Source organism: Gracilinanus agilis, chromosome 5 (assembly GCF_016433145.1).
Source record: "Gracilinanus agilis isolate LMUSP501 chromosome 5, AgileGrace, whole genome shotgun sequence".
In the NCBI taxonomy this organism is placed as follows: Eukaryota; Metazoa; Chordata; class Mammalia; order Didelphimorphia; family Didelphidae; genus Gracilinanus; species Gracilinanus agilis.
Window position 1 is genome coordinate 137613202 of NC_058134.1, and position 25940 is coordinate 137639141.

Consider the following 25940-nt stretch of genomic DNA (forward strand, 5'->3'; position numbering starts at 1 on the left):
AAATTCTTTGTGAGGCCTATAATATTATATTTCACATTGTCTATTATCTTATATAGCATGTACCTCACTTATAGAAATCTGAAACCATAAGGATGTTTCCCTATATTGTTCTTTAAAAAATTTTCCCAGAACTAGAAGGCACCAATTCTGCTATTATTCTCCTTTCTAGCTAGTACATGGCATTTCTCTCATTCCTGCTCTTTACCCTAGGACTCCAATTTATAGTTCTCTCTCTGAATGTCTCTGACTCTGTCTTTCTCACACATGCTTCCTACCCTATATTTTCTTGCTGGAACTCAAATTATACATCTTAGAAGTGAAAGAGACTCCAGAATAAATATACTGATGGAGAAAATGGACTTCAAATGAAGAAATCTAGGAAGAAATCTCATCACTGACTTTGCTACCATGAGTAATGGAGCACAAACTTTGTAACCAGAAAACAAAAAAGAAGATTTCTACTGGGGAAAACGAGGACCAAGACATAAATGAATTGTCCAAATTCACATAAGTAATAAATAGTGAGGCTAGGATTCTAACCCTTTGGTTTGAAATCTAGTACTACTTTCATTGCACCCCAGTACCTTCCTTTTTGTTCTTTGTCAAGAACTGATTTAGCCTTCAGCTATCATAGGCCATGTGGTTAGGAAATCAACTTTGATCCTTTGGCATCACCTACATGAACCAACTTTTCATTCCCCATATTGTTTTTTCTCCTCTGAATTTTAATGATGATCAGCTAGAAGACACGAAAACACCACCTGTGGCTTTACCTAGTTTTTTAGGTAGAACTTCAAAGGCATTAGAGATGGATTCTAAATTTCTTTTCAAAGCATAACTAATTTCCAAGTATACCAGCAAAAGTGGGTCACAGTGATGCTTCTGATGAGTCTGGAAAGATTTTTCTTCATGAGAAAAGATAGAGAGATCAGAAGATAGTATTCTTCATAATTAACAGCCTAATCTATAAACAGCCATCTCTATGCCTCGCTGAATAATCCTCAAGAAGCACTATGGTGGCATAAATTCAAGTGAAAAGAGCCAGACTAAAATAATCTTTTGAATGTCAGCTATGACAAACATGAATTGAAAGACCTCAACTGTCCCCTGTCAAGGGAAAGGATGATATATAATTCCATACTATATCCACATGTTCCTGGAGAATTTAAATAAGTTAGTTGCTCATTCTGAAAATGATTCTGATGGAACTGAAGGTGAGATGTTAAATTAACCAGATTTTGATGAAATGTTTTTATCTAATTTATAATTGCGGAGGAATTGGCATCTTCTATAAAAAAAGGAATTGGCATTCTTTATTCCCCAAGAAAAATATAATTTAACTCAATTCCATTTAATAAACATTAAGTTTTTATTATATACTGAATTCTTTGTTTGGCAATGTGAATATAAATATGTAGAGATAACATAGATCTCAAGGAAGCAGTTGATTTTTTAAAAAAGAACTTCATTCACATTTTCTCATTTAATCCTCTGATTTGTGACTTCTAAACCTTTATGATTGTGTACAGCTATCAGTAAAAAAAATGAGCATGGGCCTCCAATGTGCATATTTACTAATTTATAAATCATATACATATACTAGCACACTAATATTTATTCATGCTATAAATCTTATAAAAATATAAATTAAAAAAGGATGAGACAAAAATGAAATAATATTTGATTCAAGTGTCAATAAAGTGCCATTGACTTTGTTGACTATAGGAGTGATAGGGTAAGATCTGTCCTTTGAGAAAATCGCTTTCATAACTGTGTGAACAGGAACAATTCAATAAAAGGGACTTCAGGAAGGGAAACCAATTAGAAGGCTATTTAAATAGTATAGTCGAGAAAGTTATAAAGTCCTGGACTAGGGTGATGGCTTGAGAGAGAAAAGAACAGACATCCAAGGTTTTGTAGAAGACGATAAGATAAGCTTTAACAGAGGGGGAGTGAGATGGGGTGAGGAACATATGATGACATCAATGTAGTGAAATTGGATGGGCAGTGGGGCATCAGACACATGTGTTTGTGTTGGAGACAAGCTCCATAATTAGTAATCTTGGGAGAGTGGTGTGTGATCTATCTTCTTATCCTCCAATTGGCTGATCATACGCATGGGTTCAAGCTACAATTTCCACTTTAGGGACCATTGATCAAAACAACTCCATAAGGCAGTATCACAGGAATCATCAGTCCCATTTTACAGGTAAGGAAACTAAGTATCATAATGTTTAACTGATTTAACTATGATTTCTCAGCTAGTAAACATCCAAGGAACTGTTTGCAACTTCAGCTCTCTATCTCTTATAGCTGAAAACAAGTATGTTTGGTACAAAGGAAAAGCCCAGGTAAAGTACTATAAGAAATTTGAGGATAAGCCACTTTTATTTAGGGTGGGGGTAATTGTGAAGGACATAGACAGGAAAGGCTTCTAGGAAGTTAGGCATGTAAGCTAGAAGTTGTAGGAAGAAAACAACAACAACAATGGGCCAAGAGAATTTATTTTGAGCATAAGGAAAGGCATAAAAAAGTGCTTAGTTACCTTCTGAGTTCCGGGTTAAGATGGCAGCAGAGTAAAAAGCAGCTGCTTAACCTCTCCTAACCAACACATCTAGGACTCCTCAAGAAGACATAAAAACAAATCCAGATGAACGAATGAAGGGACCCCACAATAGGGCGCAGCATTGAAAGTACATGGGATTGGGGCACTTCATTGCTATAAAGGGGTGAAATAGCTCTCACTAAAAAGTGAGTTGAGCAATCCCTTGTCCCCCACACCACCTACAGTGCCAAAGCCAGTTCACAAGAGTTAGAGCAAGTCTGGGGCACTCATTAAGTTCTTGGCAGCTACCTGGGGTCACCACGGCCTGCTCCTGTGAGCAGCAAGACTTAAGACCCCAAGAGCCTAAAGAACCATACTTTGAACACAGACCTTGAGCTCAGGTGTGGACTCAGGCGCAGACAAAGACTGAGCCCAGGCATGGACCTTGGGTGGGGACCCAGTGCAGAGGGGTGCATGACTGTGGAAGCAGCACCCTGAGACTGTTAAAGGAGCTTCAGGCAGAGGAACAAGCAAGACGACCACCAGGAGGCTTGACCCTGAGAACAACTAGACCTGAGCCCTCAGGAGCCTAAAGAGTGCAGACAAACCCTGGGCGTGAGGTTAAAGCTGAGAGGGCACCTGGCTAACAATGGCAAGCCAGTCACAAGAACCCCAAAAAAGAAAGATCAAGAAGAAATCTTTAACACTCAACAACTTTTAAACAGAAAAAATCTAGACAACAGAGCAAACAGCAGAGGAGAACAAACAAGTAGCCATATCTAAACCTTCCCCCAAAAATGAAAATTGGTCACAAGCTCTTGAAGAGTTAAAATCTGAGATCATGAGAAATATGGAAGAGATTTGTCAAGAAAAGGGGGAAATAGCTTAAAAGGAAATTAACAGGATAAAAAACAAACTCTGAATTGGAGAAAGATGCCCCCCAAATCAAAAGAATTGATAAGCGAATTAGAGGCCAAAATCAAACAGCTAGAAAATAGGATAGACCAAATTGAAAAGGAAAATCAAAAGGTTATAGCAGAAAACCAGTCTCTAAAGACCAGAATTGGGCAAGTAGAAGCCAATGATCTCTCAAGACAGCAAGAACAAATAATGCAAAGTCAAAAGACTGATAAAATAGAAGGAAACATGAAGTATCTCACTGAGAAATTGACAGATCAAGAAAACTGGTCTAGAAGAGACAATCTGAGGATCATTGATCTTCCTGAAAAAGCAGAAATTAATAGAAATTTGGACTCCATACTAAAAGAAATTATTCAGCAAAACTGCCCTGAAGTTCTACAACAAGAGGGCAATATAGACATTGAAAGGATCCATAGATTACCCTCTACACTAAACCCTGAAAAGACAACCCCCAGGAATATAATAGCCAAATTCAAGAGCTTCCAAGTTAAAAAAAATTTACAAGAAGCCAGAAAGAGACAATTCAGATATCAAGGAGCACCAATCAGGATCACACAGGATCTGGCAGCCTCCACACTAAGAGACCACAAGGCTTAGAATATGATATTCAGGAAGGCAAGAGAACTGAGTCTAAAACCAAGGATCACCTACCCATCAAAACTGACTATATGCTTCCAGGGGAAAGTATGGGCATTCAACAAGATAGAAGATTTCCAAGTATTTGCACAGAAAAGACAAGGACTAAATGGAAAGTTCGATATCCAACCACAAAAACCAAGAGAAACATGAAAAGGTAAATAAGAAACAGAGGAGAAAGAAAACTCTTATGTTTAAATTTGCCTCTTTAAGGGCTCTAATAAGATCAAATTATTTGTATTCTTATATGGAGAAATATTAGGTGTAATCTTCAAAAACTGTATTCACTATTATAGTAATTAGAAAAATTATTCACAGGGAGAGGTTGGAGCACTAAATGGTTTAAGATGAGATGGGGAGGGGGGAAGAGAGGGTGAATAGTAGATGGCACCAAGAGAAACTTGAATGAATAAGAAAAATAGGATATTCTATTACACACAAAGAGGGCATGGGAAGGGGAGGGGATGAATACTATTATAAGAAGAAGAAGAGAGCATTAAGAGGTAATATTTAAACCTTATTCTCAGTGGAATTAACCCTGAGAGGGAAGAATAGCTATATCCATTGGGATATAGAACTCTATCTAACCCTACTGAGAAAGTCAGAAGGGATTAATCAAGAGGAGCAGGGGAGTTGGGAGGTCAAAAAAGGGAAGGGAGGAGAGGGGGGAGGGAATTCATTAGGCCTTAAAAAATAAAAAGAGGGGAATAATAAGGGAGGGGGTAGAAAGGGAAGTAAATCAAGGGAGGGGACAAGGGGGACTGGTCTAAAACAAACTACTGGTTTAAAAAGGAAATAGAGTAAGAAGGGGAAGAACTAGGAGAGGATATCAAAATGTTGGGGAATACACAGCTGATAATCATAACTCTGAATGTGAAAGGGATGAACTTGCCCATAAAACGGAAGCAAATAGCAGAGTGGATTAGAAACCAAAATCCTACCATATGTTGTCTACAAGAAACACATTTGAGGCAGATGGACATACTGTTGTGAGGATTATTTAGGTGTTCGTTTATATATAAAGCATGGGTGGTTCAGTGGTAGATTTATGTTCTGTGTTTTTCTCAATATCAATTCATGAGGATTCTCAAAAGATCTTTGCTTTCACTTGGGAGAAGACCCATGGACGTGGACTTGTCTCTCACAGGGGTATACCGACTCACCTTCCCAGTTCTCTCAAATTCTAAATCAAGATCTGAAAAATGATTAAAGTTAAAGAGAGTAAAATGGTGCATTTTGTGGATGATATTCTTTTGGCATCCCCAAATGCAAAGGTATGTCTTAAGGATAGCAAGATTCTTTTGATTGAATTATATAAATGAGGATATAAAATCCCCAGGGCAAAATTACAATTCGTTTTGCCCCGGGTGCAATATCTCGGTTTCATGTTGTCATAGGGTTCCAGAAGTATTACACAAAAGAGAATAGCTGACATACAGAAATTGAGTGCACCTAAAACTAAGAAACAACTTAGAGCTATTCTTGGAACTACTGGTTTCTGTAGACAATAGATTCCTGGATATAGTGACATCACTAAGTGTTTGACAGATCTGACCAGGAATACAGAACCAGAACCTCTGAAACTAAAGTCTGAACATCACTTAACCTTAGATAAGCTGAAAGAAGCCATTTTATCTGCACCTGTGTTAGGAATCCCAGACTATGAGAAACCTTTTCAGCTGTTTGTCAACAAAACGAAAGGTATAGCTCCTGGTGTATTGACACAGACTCTTGGACAAAGTTATTGTCCAACTGGGTATTAAAGCTGTCAATTAGATCCAATAGCTGCGAGGACAGTACCCTGTCTAAGGGGGGTAGCAGCAGTGGCTGTGTTAGTTCAGAAGTCAGCTGATCCAGTTTTGGGATGTCCTTTAACGGTCTATTGTTCACATCAGATAGAAGCACTAATGAAGAAGTTTCGTACTCAAGCATACTCAGACCAACGAATATCTAAGTATGAAATTATTCTCTTAGGTAATGAGAACATTCAGTTGAAGAGATGTAGCATACTTAATCCAGCTACTCTTCTTCCTGATTTACCTAAGAACGGTGAGCCATTGCATGAATGTGTTGAGGTATTAGTTCTTGTGGATATGCCTAGGATAGATTTAAAAGACACTCCACTCGAAAATCCAGACTTGGAGTTATTCACAGATGGCTCATCATATTTATGTGATGGAATTAGATGTACTGGTGCTGCAGTTGTCACAGAATTTGAGACAATGTGGTATGGCTCATTATCTAGTAATCTTAGTGCTCAGGGTGCGGAATTAGTGGCATTGAAGCAAGCATGTCTTCTAGCTGAAGGTAAAAGTGTAAATATTTACACGGACACTTGGTATGCATTTTCTCTTTGCCATGCAACAGGAACAATCTGGAAACGAGGTTTTATTACTGCATCGGGAAAACCAATAGCTCATGCAGGAATAATAACTGAGTTGTTAGAAGCAATCCAAAAGCCAAAGCAGCTGGCAGTAATTCATTGTCAGGGTCATACTCTTGGTAGAGATTCAGTCTCTAAAGGAAATCACAGAGCTGATATCACTGCGAAGTATGCAGCCCAGAATGCTCCAATTTATGTGATGATTTTAACATCTATTGATTCTGATGATCTAGAGAAAGCTTATGTAGACTCAGATATTGAGAAATGGAAGGATAAATTTGGAGCTAGGAAAGAACATGGGATATGGATTACTGATACAGGAAGACCATTGTTACCAAAAGATTTGTATACCTATTTTGTCAAGCCATCCACACAAAAGGTCATTTTGGTACACAAGCTGTTGTGGATTCCATCAAGAGACAATGGGTTGCTCCTGGAATAAGTACTGTTGCAAATAAGATCTGTAATAGTTGTTCAGTCTGCCAAAAGTTCAATCAAAGTGCATTCAGAAAGAAAGGTTTGGGTGGTAGGCCTTTAGCATATTGTCCATTTGAGAGTTTACAGATTGATTATATCTGTATGCCTAAAGCTGGAAGACACAAGTATTGTCTTGTGATAGTTCATAGACTAACTAAATGGCCTGAAGCTTTCCCATCAAATACCAACACAGCTAGTTTTGTGGTGAAAGTGTTACTTAAGGAAATTGTGCCTAGGTTTGTGTACCTTTAACCATAGATTCAGATAAGAGATCTCATTTCACTCAGGATATCCTTAAAAAATCTATGAGAATCTAGGAATAACACCTAAATATCATGTTCCTTATCACCCACAGAGTTCAGGTCAAGTAGAGCGTATGAATAGGGAACTCAAGACTATGGTTGGGAAACTCTGGGCTGAAACTCATCTCAAATGTCCAGAGATTCTTTCCATAGCTTTGTTTTACCTACATACAAGGCCAAGAGCAGATCTGCATATATCATTGTATGAGATGCTCTTTGGACATGCTCCACTGCAAGCAAAAACTTGTAAGGCTGTTTATGCATCACTCTTAGGAGGTGAGTGCCAAATTGATTCATATTTAAGTGCTTTACAGCAGAGGCTAAGAGAATTACAAGATATGGGAGTATTAATTCAATCTGGCCCACTGGATTATTCTCTTCATAATTTTCAACCAGGTGATATGGTCTATGTGAAAAATTTTGCCAAAACATTGGCAACAGAACAAAATTGGGTAGGTCCTTATACAGTTGTATTGGTTTCACCATCTTCTGTAAAAGTTTTAGGTAGAGATTCGTGGTATCATTTTTTGTATCTTAAATTAGCACGTGGTATAGATAATGGAAATGTAGAGAGGAGGAGGAGAAGGGGGAGGAGGAGAAGGAGGAGAATGAGATGGAGGAGGAGAATGAGATGAAGGAGGAAGAGGAGGAGAAGGAGGAGGAGGAGAAGGAGGAGGAGGAGAAGGAGGAGGAGGAGGAAGAAGAAATTGTGTAATTTGAGATCTTCAGTCAATGAGAGTCTGCAGTCAGAATGTTCAGTAAGGAGAGGACCATTCCAGCAGAAGAAGACATTTGGATGGAAGAGGACATGGATGAAGAGGATTCAGGATTTATGGACTTTGTATTAAGACTGATGAACTTATGAATTGAACTGATAAAACTTCATTTTCAAGGATTTTCTTAAAGAAGAGGATTAATCATGGGCAATTTGGATGAATGGTTTGGAAGTATTTTGGGTAATGTAAATAGTATCACTACATACTCATATGCATCCAACATTGCACATAAAACTATCAAGAACTTCAATGGAGAAGAGGAGAAGAGGAAAAACGGAGAGAAAAGGAGATTTCCTTGAGGAATGGAACATCATAAGAAAGGAGATCTGCAGGAGATCTGGAGTTTTGGTAGATATCATGCATCCATCAGTAACATGTTGCAACATGATATAGCAAAGAAACAACATAACAAATCAGATACATATGACATAAACATGTTAGGATACATTGTGTTCTTTATGGAATGAAACAATGTACAAATACTAACAAAATTAGAATTGGCTATAGGATAAGTAAGTACTAACAAAGGATAGTTAGTTATTAACAAAGATTAGCTAGTTAGTTAGGTAGATATAGCTAGACTAATATACTAATACTTTAGGGATAGTTTAGAATAGTTTAGGAATAGTATTAGATTAGATTAGAGGATATAATATAGTACTAATGTACATTAAAGTGCAAATACAACAAACATAACAAAATTGCATTGCATGAAGAACATATAACATACTATAGATCACATATCACCAAATAATATAAATAGTTGTGTAAATAGTATGTGTATATTGTAAATTGTATTATAGTGCAAGTATTGTATATATGTAAAGGGTATGCATATGTATATGTTATATGTACATATATATGTATGTCATACATATATATTATGTATATATTGTATGAATCATATGTATATGTGTATAAATGTAAATTCTGTGAATACTTTGATATAATCGAGTTGCAAACATTCAAATGTAATTTGCATAAGGGAGTTTAATGTTTTAATTTTTATGTAAAGACTTATGCAATGTTGTGTTAAAATGTATTTTTCAAAATTCTTTGCATTTATTAGTTGGCAGGATATTTCTGTATTAGAATAGGAGTTGTGTTTGATGTTCGTTTTGACTTTTGTGTTAATATTTCATATTTGCTGTTGATTTTGTTGGGAAATTTTGCATTGTTACTTGTTGCTTTGTGCTTTGAACTATGTAACTGTTCAATGTATTTATCCTTTACCTTTCCTTGTTGAAATCCTTAGTGTAGAGTAGAGTAGGATAGTGTTAGATAGAATAGAATTAGTGTAGGTTGTTTGTTATTTTGGATTAGAATTTTAGTTTAGTTTGTAGTGCACAAATACCAAAATTTTGTTAATTTTGGCTTTGTGCAAAGGGGGGGGACTGTTGTGAGGATTATTTAGGTATTAGTTTATATATAGTTAATGTGGACCTAGCAGGAAGGGCTGGAGAATTCCACAGGGAATGGGGAAGCAAGAAGTGGCTTGCACTCTCTGAGAAGGACTCCATGGTGGGAGTTATAAGCAGTTAACTAATTCCCTGGGAGACCTCAGAGCTTGTGGAGTTGCACTCTGATTCCCTGGGATCCTGGAGTGTGGTGAAGGTTGGAAGCAGAGGTCATCTATCCTGCACAACAGCAGGGAGTGATCTGTGATCTGGTGGACAGCTTGCAGGCTCCTCTCCCTACTGGGCTGCTTTGGACTACCGGTTCTGGAGGAGTTGGTTCCTGGCATCCTGAAAACATCTCTGGACTCTACTGTGAGGATTCCCATTCCAGTCCTGTTATTATCTGGGCCCTGCCTGGCTTAGGTCTTAGTTTAGTGTAGTCAAGTCCTTATCCTGCCCCTGTGGTTTGCCCTTACCTTTTAAGTGTAGTAAACCCTATTCCCATCCTTAATCTTAGTTTGTCCTTGATTAAATGTGTTGCCTTAACTTATAAACTCTTGCCTTTACTTTGCTGGTCTCCATAGGCCTAGTCTTGGTGCTTCAGAGTGGCAGTTGGACCTAACAGCCAATTCAGTAACAGACACCCCTTTGCTGTTAAACTTTAGTCTCCCTACTTGTGGGTCCCTTTCTGACATTCCTGTCTCTCCCACCCCAGTGTGAACCCACAAATAATTATAGTTAACATCCCTCCAACCCTCCATTACAATACACAGGTTTAAGGTCAAGGGCTAGAGCAAAATCTTTTGGGCTTCAAATGAGAAAAAGAAGGCAGGAGTGGTGATCATGATTTCTGACAAAGACAAAGTAAAAATAGATCTACTTAAATGAGACAGGGAAGGTAATTACATCCTGATAAAAGGCAGTATAGACAATGAGGAAATAACAGTACTCAATATGTATGCACCAAATGGTATAGCATCCAAATTCCTAAAGGAGAAACTGGCAGAGCTCAAGAAGGAAATAGATAGTAAAACCATACTAGTGAGAGATCTAAATATCCCTCTTTCAGATCTAGATAAATCAAACCAAAAAATAAATAAGAAAGACATAAGAGAGGTGAATGAAATCCTAGAAAAATTAGATTTAATAGCTATATGGAGAAAAATGAATAGGGACAAAAAGGAATACAACTTCTTTTCAGCTGTACATGGTACATTCACAAAGACTGACCATGTAATAGGGCATAGAAACATTGCTAACAAATGCAAAAGAGCAAAAATAATAAATGTAACCTTCTCAGATCATAATGCAATAAAATCAATAATTAGTAAGGGTACCTGGTCAGGCAAATCAAAAACAAATTGGAAATTAAATAATATGATTCTCCAAAACCAGTTAAAGAAGAAATCAAAGAAACAATCAATAATTTCATTGAAGAGCATGACAATGATGAGACATCCTACCAAACTCTGTGGGATGCAGCTAAGGCAGTACTCAGGGGGAAATTTATATCTTTGAGTGCATATATTATAAAATTAGAGAGTACAAACATCAATGAACTGGGCATGCTAATTAAAAAAACTAGAAAGGGAACAAATTAAAAATCCCCAGCTAAAGACCAAATTAGAGATTATAAAATTAAAGGAGAAATCAATAAAATTGAAAGTAAAACAACAATTGAATTAATATATAAGACCAGAAGTTGGTAATTTGAAAAAACAAACAAAATTGACAAAGTACTGGTCAATCTAATTACAAAAAGGAAAGAAGAAAACCAAATCATCAATATCAAAGATGAAAAGGGAGACCTCACCTCTAATGAAGAGGAAATTAAGGCAATCATTAAAAACTATTTTGCCCAATTACATGGCAATAAATATAGCAATCTAGGTGATATGGATAAACATTTTAAAAATATAATTTGCCTAGATTAACAATAGAAGAAGAATACTTAAATAATCTCATATCACAAAAAGAAATTGAACAAGCCATCAAAGAACTCCCTAAGAAAAAATCCCCAGAACCAGATGGATTCACAAGTGAATTCTATCAAACCTTCAAAGAACACCTAATTCCAATACTATACAAACTATTTGACATAATAAGCAAAGAAGGAGTTCTGCCAAACTCCTTTTATGATACAAATATGGTACTGATCCCAAAGCCAGGTAGATCAAAAACAGAGAAAGAAAATTACACACCAATCTCCTTAATGAACATAGATGCAAAAATCTTAAATAAAACACTAGCAAAAAGACTCCAGCAAGTAATCACAAGGGTTATCCATCATGATCCCGTGGGATTTATACCAGGAGTGCAAGGATGGTTCAACATTAGGAAAACCATTCACATAATTGACCATATCAATAAGCAAACCAACAAAAACCACATGATTATCTCAATAGATGCTGAAAAAGCCTTTGACAAAATACAACATCCATTCCTATTGAAAACACTGAAAAGTATAGGGATAGAAGGACCTTTCCTAAACAAAATAAACAGTATATATCTAAAACCATCAACAAGTATCATATTCAATGGGGAAAAATTAGAAGCCTTCCCAATAAGATCAGGCATGAAACAAGGATGCCCGCTATTATTTAACACTGTACTAGAAACACTAGCAGTTGCAATTAGAGAAGAAAAAGAAATTGAGGGTATTAAAATAGGCAATGAGGAGACTAAGCTATCACTCTTTGCAGATGATATGATGGTCTACTTAAAAAATCCTAGAGAATCAACTAAAAAGCTAGTAGAAATAATCAACAACTTTAGCAAATTTGCAGGATACAAAATAAATGCACATAAATCATCAGCATTTCTATATATTTCCAACACATCACAACAGCAAGAGGTAGAAAGAGAAACACCATTTAAAATCACCCTAGATAATAAAAAATATTCAGGAATCTATCTACCAAAACAAACACAAGAATTATACGAACACAACTACAAAACACTTTCCAAACAATTAAAACTAGATCTAAACAATTGGAAAAGCATTGATTGCTCATAGGTAGGACAAGCTAACATAATAAAAATGACCATTCTACCCAAATTAATTTACGTATTTAGTGCCATATCTATCAAACTACCAAAAAACTTTTTTACTGAATTAGAAAAAAAACTATAACAAAGTTCACTTGGAAGAACAAAACATCAAGAATATCAAGGGAAATAATGAAAAAAAATGTGAAGGAAGGTGGCCTAGTAGTACCAATATGGGAGAGATTAGGTTTAGATCAACATCTCACACCCTACACCAAGATAAATTCAGAATGGGTGAATGACTTGAATATAAAGAGGGAAACTATAAGAGAATTAGCTGAACATAGGATAGTATACCTATCAGATCTATGGGAAAGGGAAAATTTTAAAACCAAGCAAGAGTTAGAAAAAATTACAAAATGTAAAATAAATAATTTTGATTATATTAAATTAAAAAGGTTTTGCACAAACAAAAACAATGCAACCAAAATTAGAAGGGAAACAACAAATTGGGAAGAAGTCTTTAGAAAAAAAATCTTGACAGAGGTCTAATTACTCAAATATACAAGGAGCTAAATCAATTGTATAAAAAAATTAAGCCATTCCCCAATCGATAAATGGGCAAGGGACATGAATAGGCAATTTTCAGATAAAGAAATCAAAACTATCAATAAGCACATGAAAAAGTGTTCTAAATCTCTAATAATTAGAGAAATGCAAATCAAAACAACTCTGAGGTACCACCTCACACCTAGTAGATTGGCTAAAATTATAGCAAGGGAGAGTAATGAATGTTGGAGGGGATGTGGCAAAATTGGGACATCAATGCATTGCTGGTGGAGTTGTGAACTGATCCAACCATTCTGGATGGCAATTTGGAACTATGTCCAAAGAGCTCTAAAGGACTGCCTGCCCTTCAATCCAGCTATAGCATTGCTGGGTTTGTACCTCAAAGAGATAATAGATAAACAGACTTGTACAAAAATATTTATAGCCTCGCTATTTGTGGTGGCAAAAAACTGGAAAATGAGGGTATGCCCTTCAATTGGGGATTGGCTGAACAAATTATGGTATATGCTGGTGATGGAATACTATTGTGCTCAAAGGAATAATAAACTGGAGGAATTCCATGTGAACTGGAAAGACCTCCAGGAATAGATGCAGAGTGAAAGGAGCAGAGCCAGAAGAACATTGTACACAGAGACTAATACACTGTGGTAAAATCGAATGTAATGGACTTCTGTACTGGCAGCAAAGCAATGACCCAGGACAATTCTGAGGGACTTATGGTAAAGAATGCTATCCACATTCAGAGGAAGAACTGCAGGAGTGGAAACACAGAAGAAAAACAACCGCTTGAACACATGGGCTGATGCAGACATGTTTGGGGATGTAGACCCGAAATGACCACACCAATGCAACTATCAATAATATGTAAATAAGTCTTAATTGATCACACATGTTAAAGCCAGTGGAAATGTGTGTTGGATATGGGGGTGGTGGAGAAGGGGAAAGTAAAAACAAGAATCATGTAACCATGAAAAATTTTTCTAAAAAAATAAAATTTTTAAATTTTTAAAATTTAAAAAAAAATGCTTGGTTGGAGAAGGCAATTCAAGAAATTGGAACAGCAAATAGTTCATATAATTTTAAGAATAAACAGAGGAAACCTAATGAGTTTTGTTTATCATTGACATCTCCTTGCTTCTGTGATACTGACTTTTAAAAAGTCTTTCTTGCTTGCTAAATGTCAATAGTTTTAACAGAAACATATTATTAGCTTTGTTCTATTCCTATGAAACTTTGAAGTTAACTGTATTCAAAAGATCAAGTCTTCTAGACAAAGAAATATACCTGATGCCTCCTAACTGTTTGCAATTCTCATGAATAAATCATTTCACTATTTTCCGGAATGGATTAATAAAGATGTGGTTGGTGAATATCTAGGAAGGGAAACAATATTTATAAAGAACCAGTATAATTTCAAGAATAGGTCATACCAGCCCAACCTCATTTATTTTTTGAGAGGATTACTGAATTAGTAGATATAGGGAATATAGATATAGTTTACCTAGATTTCAGCAAAACATTTTATAAAACTTCTCATACTATTCATAAGGAAAAGATGGAGAGATGAAGCTCAGACTTGAGGAGTAGCTGTTAATAGTTCAATGTCAGTGTGGTTGGAGGTCCCTAGTGGAGTACCCCAGGGATCTATGCTTGGTTCTATAAGCTATTTAACATTTTTATCAGTGACCTGAATAATGACATAGATGACATGCATATAAGACTTTCAGATATCTGATCTCTTTCTCACATGCACACAACTTTCTTAAAAATTAGAGCTCACTAAATGACCTCAGCAAGACAGTGTACAATAAGCCCAAAGATTCCAGCTTTTGGGACAAAAACCCATTATTTGACAAAAACTGCTGGGAAAATTGGAAAACAGTATGGAAAAGATTAGGTTTGGATCAACATTTCAAACCCTACACCAAGAAATATACAGAATGGGTGAATGACTTAAATATAAAGAAGGAAATAATAAATAAATTAGGTGAACATAGAATAGTTTACCTGTCATATCTAGGGGAAATGAAAGATTTTAAGACCAAGCAAGAGATAGAGAATATTACAAAATATAAAATGAATAGTTTTGATTACATTAAATTAAAACAGTTTTGTACAAACAAAAACAATGCAACCAAAATCAGAAGGGAAACAACAAATTGGGAAGAAATCTTTACAAAAAAAAACCTCTGACAGAGGTCTAATTACTCAAATATACAAGGAGCTAAATCAATTGTATAAAAAAAATTAAGCCATTCCTCAATCGATAAATGGGCAAGGGACATGAATGGGCAATTTTTCAGATAAAGAAATCAAAACTATCAATAAGCACATGAAAAAGTGTTCTAAATCTCTTATAATTGGAAAAATGCAAATCAAAACAACTCTGAGGTATCATCTCACACCTAGCAGATAGGCTAAAATTATAGCAGGGGAGAGTAATGAATGTTGGAGGGGATGTGGCAAAATTGGGACATTAATGCATTTGCTGGTGGAGTTGTGAATTGATCCAACCATTCTGGAAGACAATTTGGAACTATTCCCAAAGGGCTTTAAAAGACTGCCTCCCCTTTGATCCAGCCATACCACTGCTGGGTTTATACTCCAAAGAGATCATAAGGAAAAAGATTTGTTCAAAAATATTTATAGCCATGCTCTTTATGGTGGCAAAAAATTGGAAAATGAAGGGATGCCCTTCAGTTGGGGAATGGCTGAACAAATTGTGGTATCTTTTGGTGATGGGATACTATTGTGCTCAAAGGAATAACGAACTGGAGGAATTCCATGTGAACTGGAATGACCTCCAGGAATTGATGCAGAGTGAAAGGAGCAGAACCAGAAGAACATTATACATAGGGATGGATACACTGTGGCACAATCAAATGAAATGGACTTCTCTACTAGCAGCAATGCAATGATCCAGGACAATTCTGAGGGACTTATGAGAATGAACGCTATCCATATCCAGAGAAAGAACTGTGGGAGTAGAAACACAGAAGAAAAACAACTGCTTGATCACATGGTTCGATGGGATGTGATTGGGGATGTAGACTCTAAATGATCACCCTAGTGCAAATATTAATAATATAGAAATAGGTCTTGATCAATGACACATGTAAAACCCAGTGGAATTGCTTGTTGGCTATGGTAGGGTGGGGGGAGGAGGGGAGGTAAAGAACATGAATTATGTAACCATGGAAAAATATTCTAAATTAATTAATTAAAAAGATACATTTTAAAAATACTTTAAGGAAATGGGACATCATCAGCATGGGGACTCCCTCCTCAGAGCTTATGTCTCCTCTGCCATTTGTAGACAATCTTTGAGAGATGATGTGGCTTAAAAATATGATGAACTTTGTTAAAGGTAACCAGGTTGATCCTCCTTTGAAAGATTGTCAATTTCTGGGGAGACCATACATAAATAATTATACTGTAATGAACATAACAATAATTGTTTCATAACTATAAGGTAGTTTAGTATTTTTTTCCATTGCTTTATCATTTTTAGCATTGCTTGGGTGAGTAGCAGAGTAAAAAACATAAAAAGGTTATGGGCATTTCAAGAATTATTTAGGATACTATATGAACTAATCTTTATTGTATTTTGATTTTAACAGTGGAAAATTTTTATTTTAAAATTATTATGTGATTGATTACATTGATGATCATGGAAATAATTGTACCAAGATTTATATTATCTCACAGTGAAGATAATGTTTGTGTCTAAAAGGATAGCTAAAACAATCTTTAAATAACTAAAAACATATCATTTTCTTAAAGGCAACCAGTCAAAAACATTTTAAAGAAGTGCCTCAGTTTCCTCATTTGTAAAAAGAGTTGGAGAAGGAAATGGCAAATCACTCCATTTTTTTAAATTTTATTTTTTTAAACCCTTAACTTCTGTGTATTGGCTCTTAGGCAGAAGAGTGGTATGGGTGGGCAATGGGAGTCAAGTGACTTGCCCAGGGTTACACAGCTGGGAAGTGTCTGAAGCCGGATTTGAACCTAGGACCTCCTGTCTCTAGGCCTAACTTTCAATCCACTGAGCTACCCAGCTGCCTTCTGAAGAATATTTTAACCAAATTCTAGAGCTCTCAGGTCAAGGAGAAAATATGGCAAGAAGCAAGAAAAAAAAAACAATTTAAGTGACCATGAAGCCATAGTCAGGATCATATAAGATCTGGAAGCTCCCATTTTAAAGGAGAAGAAGAATTGGAATATGATATTTTGGAGGGCAAAGGAAGTAGGATTACAACCAAGAATAACCAACCCAGAAAAACTGATAATAAATCAGGGGGAAATGGACACATAATGATTCCTTTTAAGAAAACTAGAAGGAATAAGGATCTAAGAAGAAAAGAAAAATCTGACATTCAAACAGAAAACTCAAAAGTATGAAAAGGCAAATATGAAAGAGTAATCATGAAGTACTCCATAGAATTAAAACTGTCTACAATCCTATGATGATACATTAAATACCTAAGAATTTTATCATTATTAAGGCAGTTAGAAGGAGGTTATGTGGGCATAGATGTAGATCGATTATGTTGGAATGATCTAAAAAAAAAGCATGTAGGGATAAGATAGAGGGATGCATTTTAGAAGGGAAAAGGGAGAGATGGAGTAAGGCAAATTTTGTCACATAAAGGAAGGATGCCAGGAAGAATTTTTATAGAGAAGAGGAAAATGGGGGGTAGGTGGCAGGCAATGCTTGAACCTTATTCTCAACAGCATTGGTTCAAAGAGGTAAAATATATTCATGCACTCAGTTGTGTATAGAAATCTACCTTAACAGAGAGAAATCTACCTTAATAGAAGGAGGAAGAAGATAAGAGATATGGGTGGAGGAGGATAAAAAGGAGAACACAGATTGGAGGAAGCTGTGGTCAGAAGCAAGACAGATGTCTGAGGAGGGAAAGGATAAAAAGAAAAACAGAGAAGTCTAAACAGAGGAAAACTAGAGATGCACAATTAGTGACCATAAATGTGAATGAGATGAACTACCTCATAGAGTGGAAGTAACTAGCAGAATGGATTAGAAACCAAAGTCCAACAATATGTTGTGTACTAGAAACATAGTTGGGACAGAAAGACACAGTTGACATGACAGACTGGAGCAGAGTCTATTATTCTTTAGCTGAAGTGAAGAGGGTGGAGGTGGTAATCATAATCTCAGACAAAAAAATTTGCAAAAGCAAAATTAGACCTAATTGAAAAGGATAATCAGGGACACTACATTTTGCTAAAAGGAATCATAGACAATGAAGTAATATTTTTTAAAAATTTACGAGAAATTTCTATGATAAAATCATCATTTCTCAAATTAATACTGAATATAGAAATGGGCCAAATTTATAAGAATATGAACCTTTCCCCAATTGATAAATGTTCAAAGGATATGAATAGGTAGTTTTTAGAAGAAGAAATCAAAGCTACCCATGGTTTTCTGAAAAAAATGCTCTAAATTATTATTGGTCAGAGAAAAGCAAATTAAAACAACTCTGAAGTACCATCTCACACCTATAAGAAATGCCAAATGCTAGAGGAGATGAGGGAAAATTGGTACATTAATGAGTAGTCCAGACATTCTAGAGAACAATTAGGTCCAAGGGGATATCAAACTACAAAACCTTTGATCCAGCACTACAAGGTTTGTACCTCAGAGATAAAAGGACAAAGGATGATAGAAAAATATTCGTTAACAGCACTTTTGCTTTTTGTGGTAACACAGAATTGGAAATTGAGGGGATGCTCATCAATTGGAAAATGGCTGGGCAAGTTGTGGCATACAATTGTGATGGAACGTGCTATACGAAATGATGGGAGGTGTTTCAGAAAGGAAAAAGAAACATGGCAAGACCTATATGAACAATACAAAGTGTAGGGAGGAGGAACAGGAGCTTATTGTGCACAGTACAGCAATGTTATTATGTTGATCAATTGGGAAAGCTTATTTTCTCTGATCAATATGGTGATCCAGGACAATTGTAAAGAACTTATGATGAAAAAATGCTATCCACCTGCAGCGAGAGAAAGACCTCTGAGTGCAAAAAGTATACTTTTCTCACATTCGTCATTTATTTTTTGCTTTTTTGTGATAGCTAATATGGAAATGTGTTTTGCATGATTTCATAAGTATAACTGATATCATGTTTGCCTTTTCAGTGAATGGGGGGAAAGGTGGGAGGAAGAGAATCTGGCATTTAAAATTATAAAGAAAAGAATGTAAAAATTAAATAAAAACAATTTATCTTTAAAAACATTCTTTAGAGGTTTTTTTTTTTTACTAAAAAGAACTTGCTCTGAGGTAAGTATTTTTGAATAACTGAGGCCAATTTTTTAACTGGCAAAAGATTTCTGACAAAAAACTATGGTACACAAAGGGAGAGGGACATATTTCTGGAGTGAAGTTTCCAGCAACATATTTACTTTACCACTGTGACTAAAAGTATAAATAAATAACGTGTCAATAGATTTCATCTCTTAAATCAAGATTTTTTTCAGATATACTTCCAATCCATATCCTTTATCCATATCCAATGATGCACAATTTTGAGGAGCTTATAATTGGCTTATTTGGTTGAAAACGGGTATAGAGGGCATTGGCAGGATAGGGGAGAAAACTAGTGACTAGAAGATCACCTAATTTTTTCTTTAGTAAATAAAGCTAAAAACTGGTTTCCACTCCCTTTTCTCTTTAAAAAAACAAACAAACAAAAAAGAGTAAAATACTTCTCATTTTTTAAAAAGTTAAAAAAGTTAATTAAAATTATATTTCTTAAATGTTCCACTAATATGTAACATCACAAAAAACCTAGCAAGAGCATTTCAGTTATCTGTTTTCATGCTTCAAACATTTTAAAATGCTAAGATCCACGACACACTTGTTTCCTAAATTGGATTATGAAACAATTTCATACTCTGTCAATCAGCCTTCTGGAGATGCAAAGGTAGGATGCCACATTGTTTGCATGAAATAAAACTTTCATCCTTATAACAATGCCTGACAGACATTTCATCACACATACACAATTACCATAATGTTTCCTTTAACAAGCCATTGAAAATCCTCATGAAATTAGTCTCCACATTGACAGGTAACTTTTATAACTTTTTTTTTTAGGAAATACTGTTGTTTTTTTTACACATTCTGTTCTTAAATTTTATCAAGAACATAACACCTATTAGGTATCCAATTTAACTTCTTATCATTTCAACTCAATCTTGATCAGTTCAGTCAACAAACTGAGACTACCCCAGTCCCAAACTTTTACTTAGGCAAAGTTTATTTAAGGTGTTCCTTTATTCTCCTTTCCTTAACAACTTCCTGGGTATTCAGTGCTCACGTTCTGTCCCACTAATGCCTAGTGTATCACAGCAGGCATCTCAGTGAAGAACATCCTAATGACAATGTTTGAGGCTCAAGATACGACAGACTGGCTTTTAAGTCCACTTATGGACTTAAAACTTCTTCCACACTGTTAATTGTAACTCCCCACCAATGGCTCCTCTCAGCTGTTCTCTCCTGCAGCCAACTAGCCCCAAGTGTTTCTGTTACTGATGGGTTGCCTGGGGAAGAGGTGTAGAGCCACACTCCACAAGATGACCAATAGTCCAGAAAGCTGTCTGAATAAGAACAAAATCTATTCTCTTAGTCCCAAATGACTTATTCTATCAGTGCTCAACTTTTATCCCATATTTTTAGGGCAAGTGAGAGTTACCTAAGGGCAAAGATGTCTTCTCTCTGCCCTTGTCTATCTGTGCTTCTGTCTTCTTTTGGTTTGGATGCCCATACATGAAGTTTACAGAATTCCCAAAGGCAGCATTTCATGGGAGGTATGTAGGGTGGAGCACTCTATTATAAGGACATTGCTGACTCTGGCAGGGGTGAAATATTCAACAAGGTCCTCATGTGCAGGGTTAATAAAACCTGGAAGTCTTTCCCATTTTAGTTATTAAATTGTATTGAATAAAAAGCTACATAGTACTAGTTCTTGTTACATTTATCACCAATGTTAGGAAAGAGTTTATTTTGCTGAAATGAATCTTGAAGAAATAAAAAGGTTGCTTTTATTCAGAGCAAATCCCAATACACATCACAAATATGAAGATGCCCATATATTATCATTAACTATTTTCTGACTATCTACAATTTACTCACTTGTTTTTTATCACCATGTTTTTCTATTAATAATAATTATAAAATAATAATAAATAAATACAATTTCTAACAACATTTACTATGTGCTGAAAAACTGTGCTAAGCACTTTATAATGATTATCTCATTTGACCTTCACAACAACCCTGGGAGGTAAGTGCTGTTATTATCCCCATTTCACAGATGAGGAACTAAAGTAAACAGAAACCAGGTCAAGTGACTTGCCACGGGTCATACAGCTAGTAAATATCTGAGGCTAGATGAGAATCCATGACTTCCTCACTTCAGCCCCAGAACTCTATGCATTGTGGCACTTGATGAGTTGGGGGAAAGGAGAGAGGAATATATTTTTCAAATAGAGAGAGGAATATATTTTTCAAATAGCTGTCAAAGTATAGCTCCAAATAGAAATAAAAAGAATTCAGGACTGGGAGAAAGGGAAACAAAACATATAAATAGGTCTTTTGCTATTGCTCTCCAAGTATGAAAGGGAAGAAATGAGTTCATTCTGTATATTATTATTATTACTCTGAAATATGCTATGTTTATCTCATAATAATCCTATGTTTTATAAAGTAGACTCAAAGTTTACTAGGATCATCAGTCTTAAGCCTGTAGAGAGGTCTCTTTTGTGGGAAGGAATGCCCCTTTTCAGGGAATCTCAGTCAGTGATACTCTATTCTTACTTTTCTTTTTTCCCATCTCTGCTATTTGCATGTTCCCTTTTGAGGTTTATGAATTTCTATATGCAAAGGTTTGAGTGTATGTTCAACTTTTTTGGGTCTGTTTCATTTATGAGTAAGGTTCATCTCATATATATTCCACCCATTCCTTCCTCTATGTTTATATAATCTCACACATTCCAGTCAGGAGAGAAAGTAAGTTCTAATTGCTTCTTTCTTCTTCTGTGTTGTATTTCTCTTCTAATTTTTCCTTCTCCTTCCTCTCTTAAACCCTTCAGAATAAAACTAATCCACCTTCAGGTCTTCTGTTTTTCTTATTTAACTCCCTTAATACCCTTTGAAGACATTAAAGTTCAGGAGGGACATTTGTTTCTTATCTTCTATTAGATTTTAGTACTATATCTGTAATAAGCAGATAATGTGGCTGATAACAGGGGAGCTGGTGGTACAAGTGTGTCACCTGGGCCTGAGAGCCAGTAACGTCAGTAGCAGGTGATTTGAGACTGTCAGGGATGTGTAGCCTGAGCTGTGATGCCCAGTTGGTCTCCCTGCTACCTATAGGCTCCTTTAAGGTGGAGAGTGAGGGGCCCCTCCCTGCTGGAGTGAAAGCAGAACTCAACAGGAAGTGAAGCTCACACACTTCCTGAATAAAATGGATGCTTGCCCAGTACTTCCTTTGGAGTCAAGTGGTTGCTATTCTCCCCTCTCCTCAGCCCCTTAGCCCAAGATGATAACTACAGAAGTTCACAGTTTCAGGCTAAGGGTTTATTTTAACACGGAAGGGAAAAAAACTGAGGCAAGAGGGTTTAGGGTTCTTGAGAGACTGCTGCTAGGCAAGTGTTGGCTATGGACCTAGAAGGTAAGGCCAGGCTGAGGAAACCAGCCCTCAGCCAGAGATAGTTTAACACTGCCCTGATGTTGTTTGGTCCACCAGCTAGACAGATATCGTTGATAAATTGGTTTAGGGGTGTCCCTGTTGCTAGGCTACTCTAATCTAAATCCTGCCCACTTTCCACAAACCAAACCTTCCTTCAACCTCCCGGGGCCCCCAAGGGGAAGTAAGGGGTATCTGGGTATCTGGGTTAGGTCAAGAAAATCAGAACCCCCAGGTTCTGCAGGGGTTTTTATAGTCCCAGCTCAAACTGTCAGCTCCTGGGACTAGCACTTGCAGGGCCAGAGTTTCATTCTCCTAACTGACAGGATTGCCTGGGGTAATTTTACAAATGCAAGAGATCTTGCATAAATCCTGCATTACATATCATGATATAGCTTCTTCTAGTTGTTTATATAAATTTAGCTCTCTAGGTTCTTATAAACTCTTGTATTTGTATTTTAAAGTTTCATACTCAGATCTGGAATTTTTATCAGGAATGCTAGGAAGACCTCTCTTCCATTAAAAAGTCAATTTCGTTCCATTTAAGATTATATACAGATCTGTAGGGTACGTTATTCTTGGCTATAAAGCTTATTTTTTACCTTTTGGAATATTGTATCCCAACATCTCTGGTTTTTAGCAGACACTGTCAAATCTTAAATTAATCTGACTTTGGTACTTGCCCTAATTCCTTCTAGATGGCTGCATTATTTATTCTCTGATATAAAGGCTCTGGATGTTGTCCATGACATTCCTGGGATGTTTCCCTTTAGAGTTCCTTTCAGTGAGATGATTGGTATGTTCTTTCTATCTTTGTTTTCTGTTTCTAACAGATCTAGGCAACTTTCATTCATAATTTCTTGAAACTAAATGTTTAGACTATTAAATAATGGATCTGGGATAGTCTAATGATTCTTAAATAATTTCTCCAACTGTTTTCCAGAGAATTAAAAAAATAAATTTCCTAATTTTTCATTTTAAAATTTACACATCTCCTATGCTTTCACTGAAGTCATTAATAAAAATGATGAAACCAGGGCCTAAGGATAAATTTCTTAGGGCACTCCATTAGAAGCTACTCTTTAAGCTGACATTAAATTATTATGATTACTCATTTCAAATATTCCTCAATCCACACAACTATACTATCATTTAGCCCATATTTTTCTGTTTAGTCCTTAAGAACTGCACAAGAGAATCTGTGAGATGTTTTGCTGAACTCTAGGTAAACTATATTGGTATCTTTGTCCTGATCCACCAGTCTAATGAAGTTAATCTGCCATACTCTCATCTTAACGAAGTCATGCTGGATTTTAGGGCACAAGGATTGCCTTCTGGGATGCTCATAATAGAAGTCAAGCTCATTAACCTCTAACTTTCAGAATTCACACTCCTCCCCATTTTCAAACCAAGAATCTCCAGTGTCATTTTTCTTGTCCTCCTTAGTCTTCCAAAGTTCAGCAAAACAGCACTAAAAATTCAGCAGTTACATCTCTAAGTTCTTTCAATACTGAGAGATATGATTTATTCACTATTGGTATCTTGAATTCACTGAGGATAACCAGATATTCCTTTAGCATCTTCTCCTGCAAATTTAATACCTCACAACTAAAGTATCAACTCAACATGATTCAATAAACATTTAGGAAGCACTCACTATTTTATATATCACTATAGAAGAATTTCTTTCTTGAATTATTATAGCCATATGAAAAAATAGAAATTTACATCATTATTCACTAATAAAATCCAAATTCATAGACATTAAATACATGGGCTGAAAGAAATGTTCAAGAGTACTAAATTCATCCTTGGTATTTTGCTCATGAGGAAACAAAGCTAAACATGGCCAAGAAAGCTATGTCTTTTGCTCCCTAATAAAAACTACAACATAACCCTTAGAGCATGACTTATTTATGTGTGTGAATATAAAAATAAGAACCAGTTCTCAACTATGTCCTAGATAACATACATGCATTTAAACTTTGTATATGCCCCTAGCAAAGTGCTCTGTCAACAGAAATGTTTAATAGATGCTTGTTGAATTTACTGTAGAAAATTATAGGAAATTCTAGAAATGCAAAGCAAAAATGGTTTTCATGAATAACCCTATCTTTATTAGTTGCAACTCTAAGATTCTATAGCCCAGCAATAATTACACTTTTTAATTAAATTGTGCAATTCACACTAAGGACTGATTCCTAATCATGGATTTAATAGATGTGGTACCAGAGCTGCCCTGGACAGTAGCTATGCAGTCCAACCGCTTCCTTTCAGAGATGAGGAAATTGAAACCCAGGAAGGTTAGGTGGTTACTTAGAAGCATCAGAGCTGAGATTTGACTCCAGATCCTCTGGCTTGTGAGTTGGTGTTTTTTCTACTATTTCTACTTTAAATACCGAAAACACTTTCTTCCTACAATTATTTTCTTTGGGTTCCTTTTTTCCTATAATGTTCTTGACACAAAACCACTCAATGCCACTTGTTTACTAGATAAAATATCAAATGTGACTTATTCAGTGTTATTTCTAAACCTCTGTTTGTGTCAAGATGTGTCTCCTGAGACCATAGTGTGAGATTCTGCTGTTAAATATACTCAAGCTTGAACCACAATGATGGACACACTTGGACAGTGTTTCAAGTCAAGGGTCTTGCTGGGTGGTGTGGCCCCTAGGCTACAAAATCCATAAACCGCCTCTAGAACACTCTTTGGAATGTTGAATGTGAAATCACACAAGCCTCCAATTAAGTTTCGGTTCTAAAGCAAAACTAAGCAAATGAGCACTTAAGACCCAGTGCCTCGACGTGGGCTGGCTGTGGTACCTTCTGTATGCTCTAGGTTTATTATAGGCATGACACTGTGATCAGCAAACATGTCATCAGATCTCCTAGTGAGCTCTGATGGGCATTTCTCAGACTTACTTTTGGTACATGAGGATTGAACTCGACCGCTCTATGAATGGCCTCAACGGCGTTCATCTCTGCGGTGCTCAGCCCTCGCCGGGACGCAGCCTCTGGAGAAAATCTGAAAGGCAGAAGGACAGACAGACATGATTCACTCAGGGCTGTCGGGTAAAGCACCCAGAAAGGCAGATTTAGACATAGACACAGATAGAGACTCAAGGGCCCACGTCACCGAGCTGAGCCAATCACATACGCTTTCCAAACCTCCATACTACAAGGAACCTCTGAGGGATCCCTTAGATAGAGGTCAATGAAAACCCCA

General features: G+C 36.2%; 1 protein-coding gene across 2 annotated transcripts in view; it reads right to left on the minus strand.

The window, feature by feature from the left end:
- Positions 1-25940, minus strand: part of ST7 (suppression of tumorigenicity 7) — a 330306-nt gene that overhangs the window by 37170 nt on the left and 267196 nt on the right. For both annotated transcript variants that reach the window (XM_044679523.1, XM_044679522.1), the window contains exon 11: positions 25637-25739. In XM_044679523.1, the coding sequence (XP_044535458.1) occupies positions 25637-25739 (103 nt within the window). The remainder of the gene's footprint in view (positions 1-25636; positions 25740-25940) is intronic.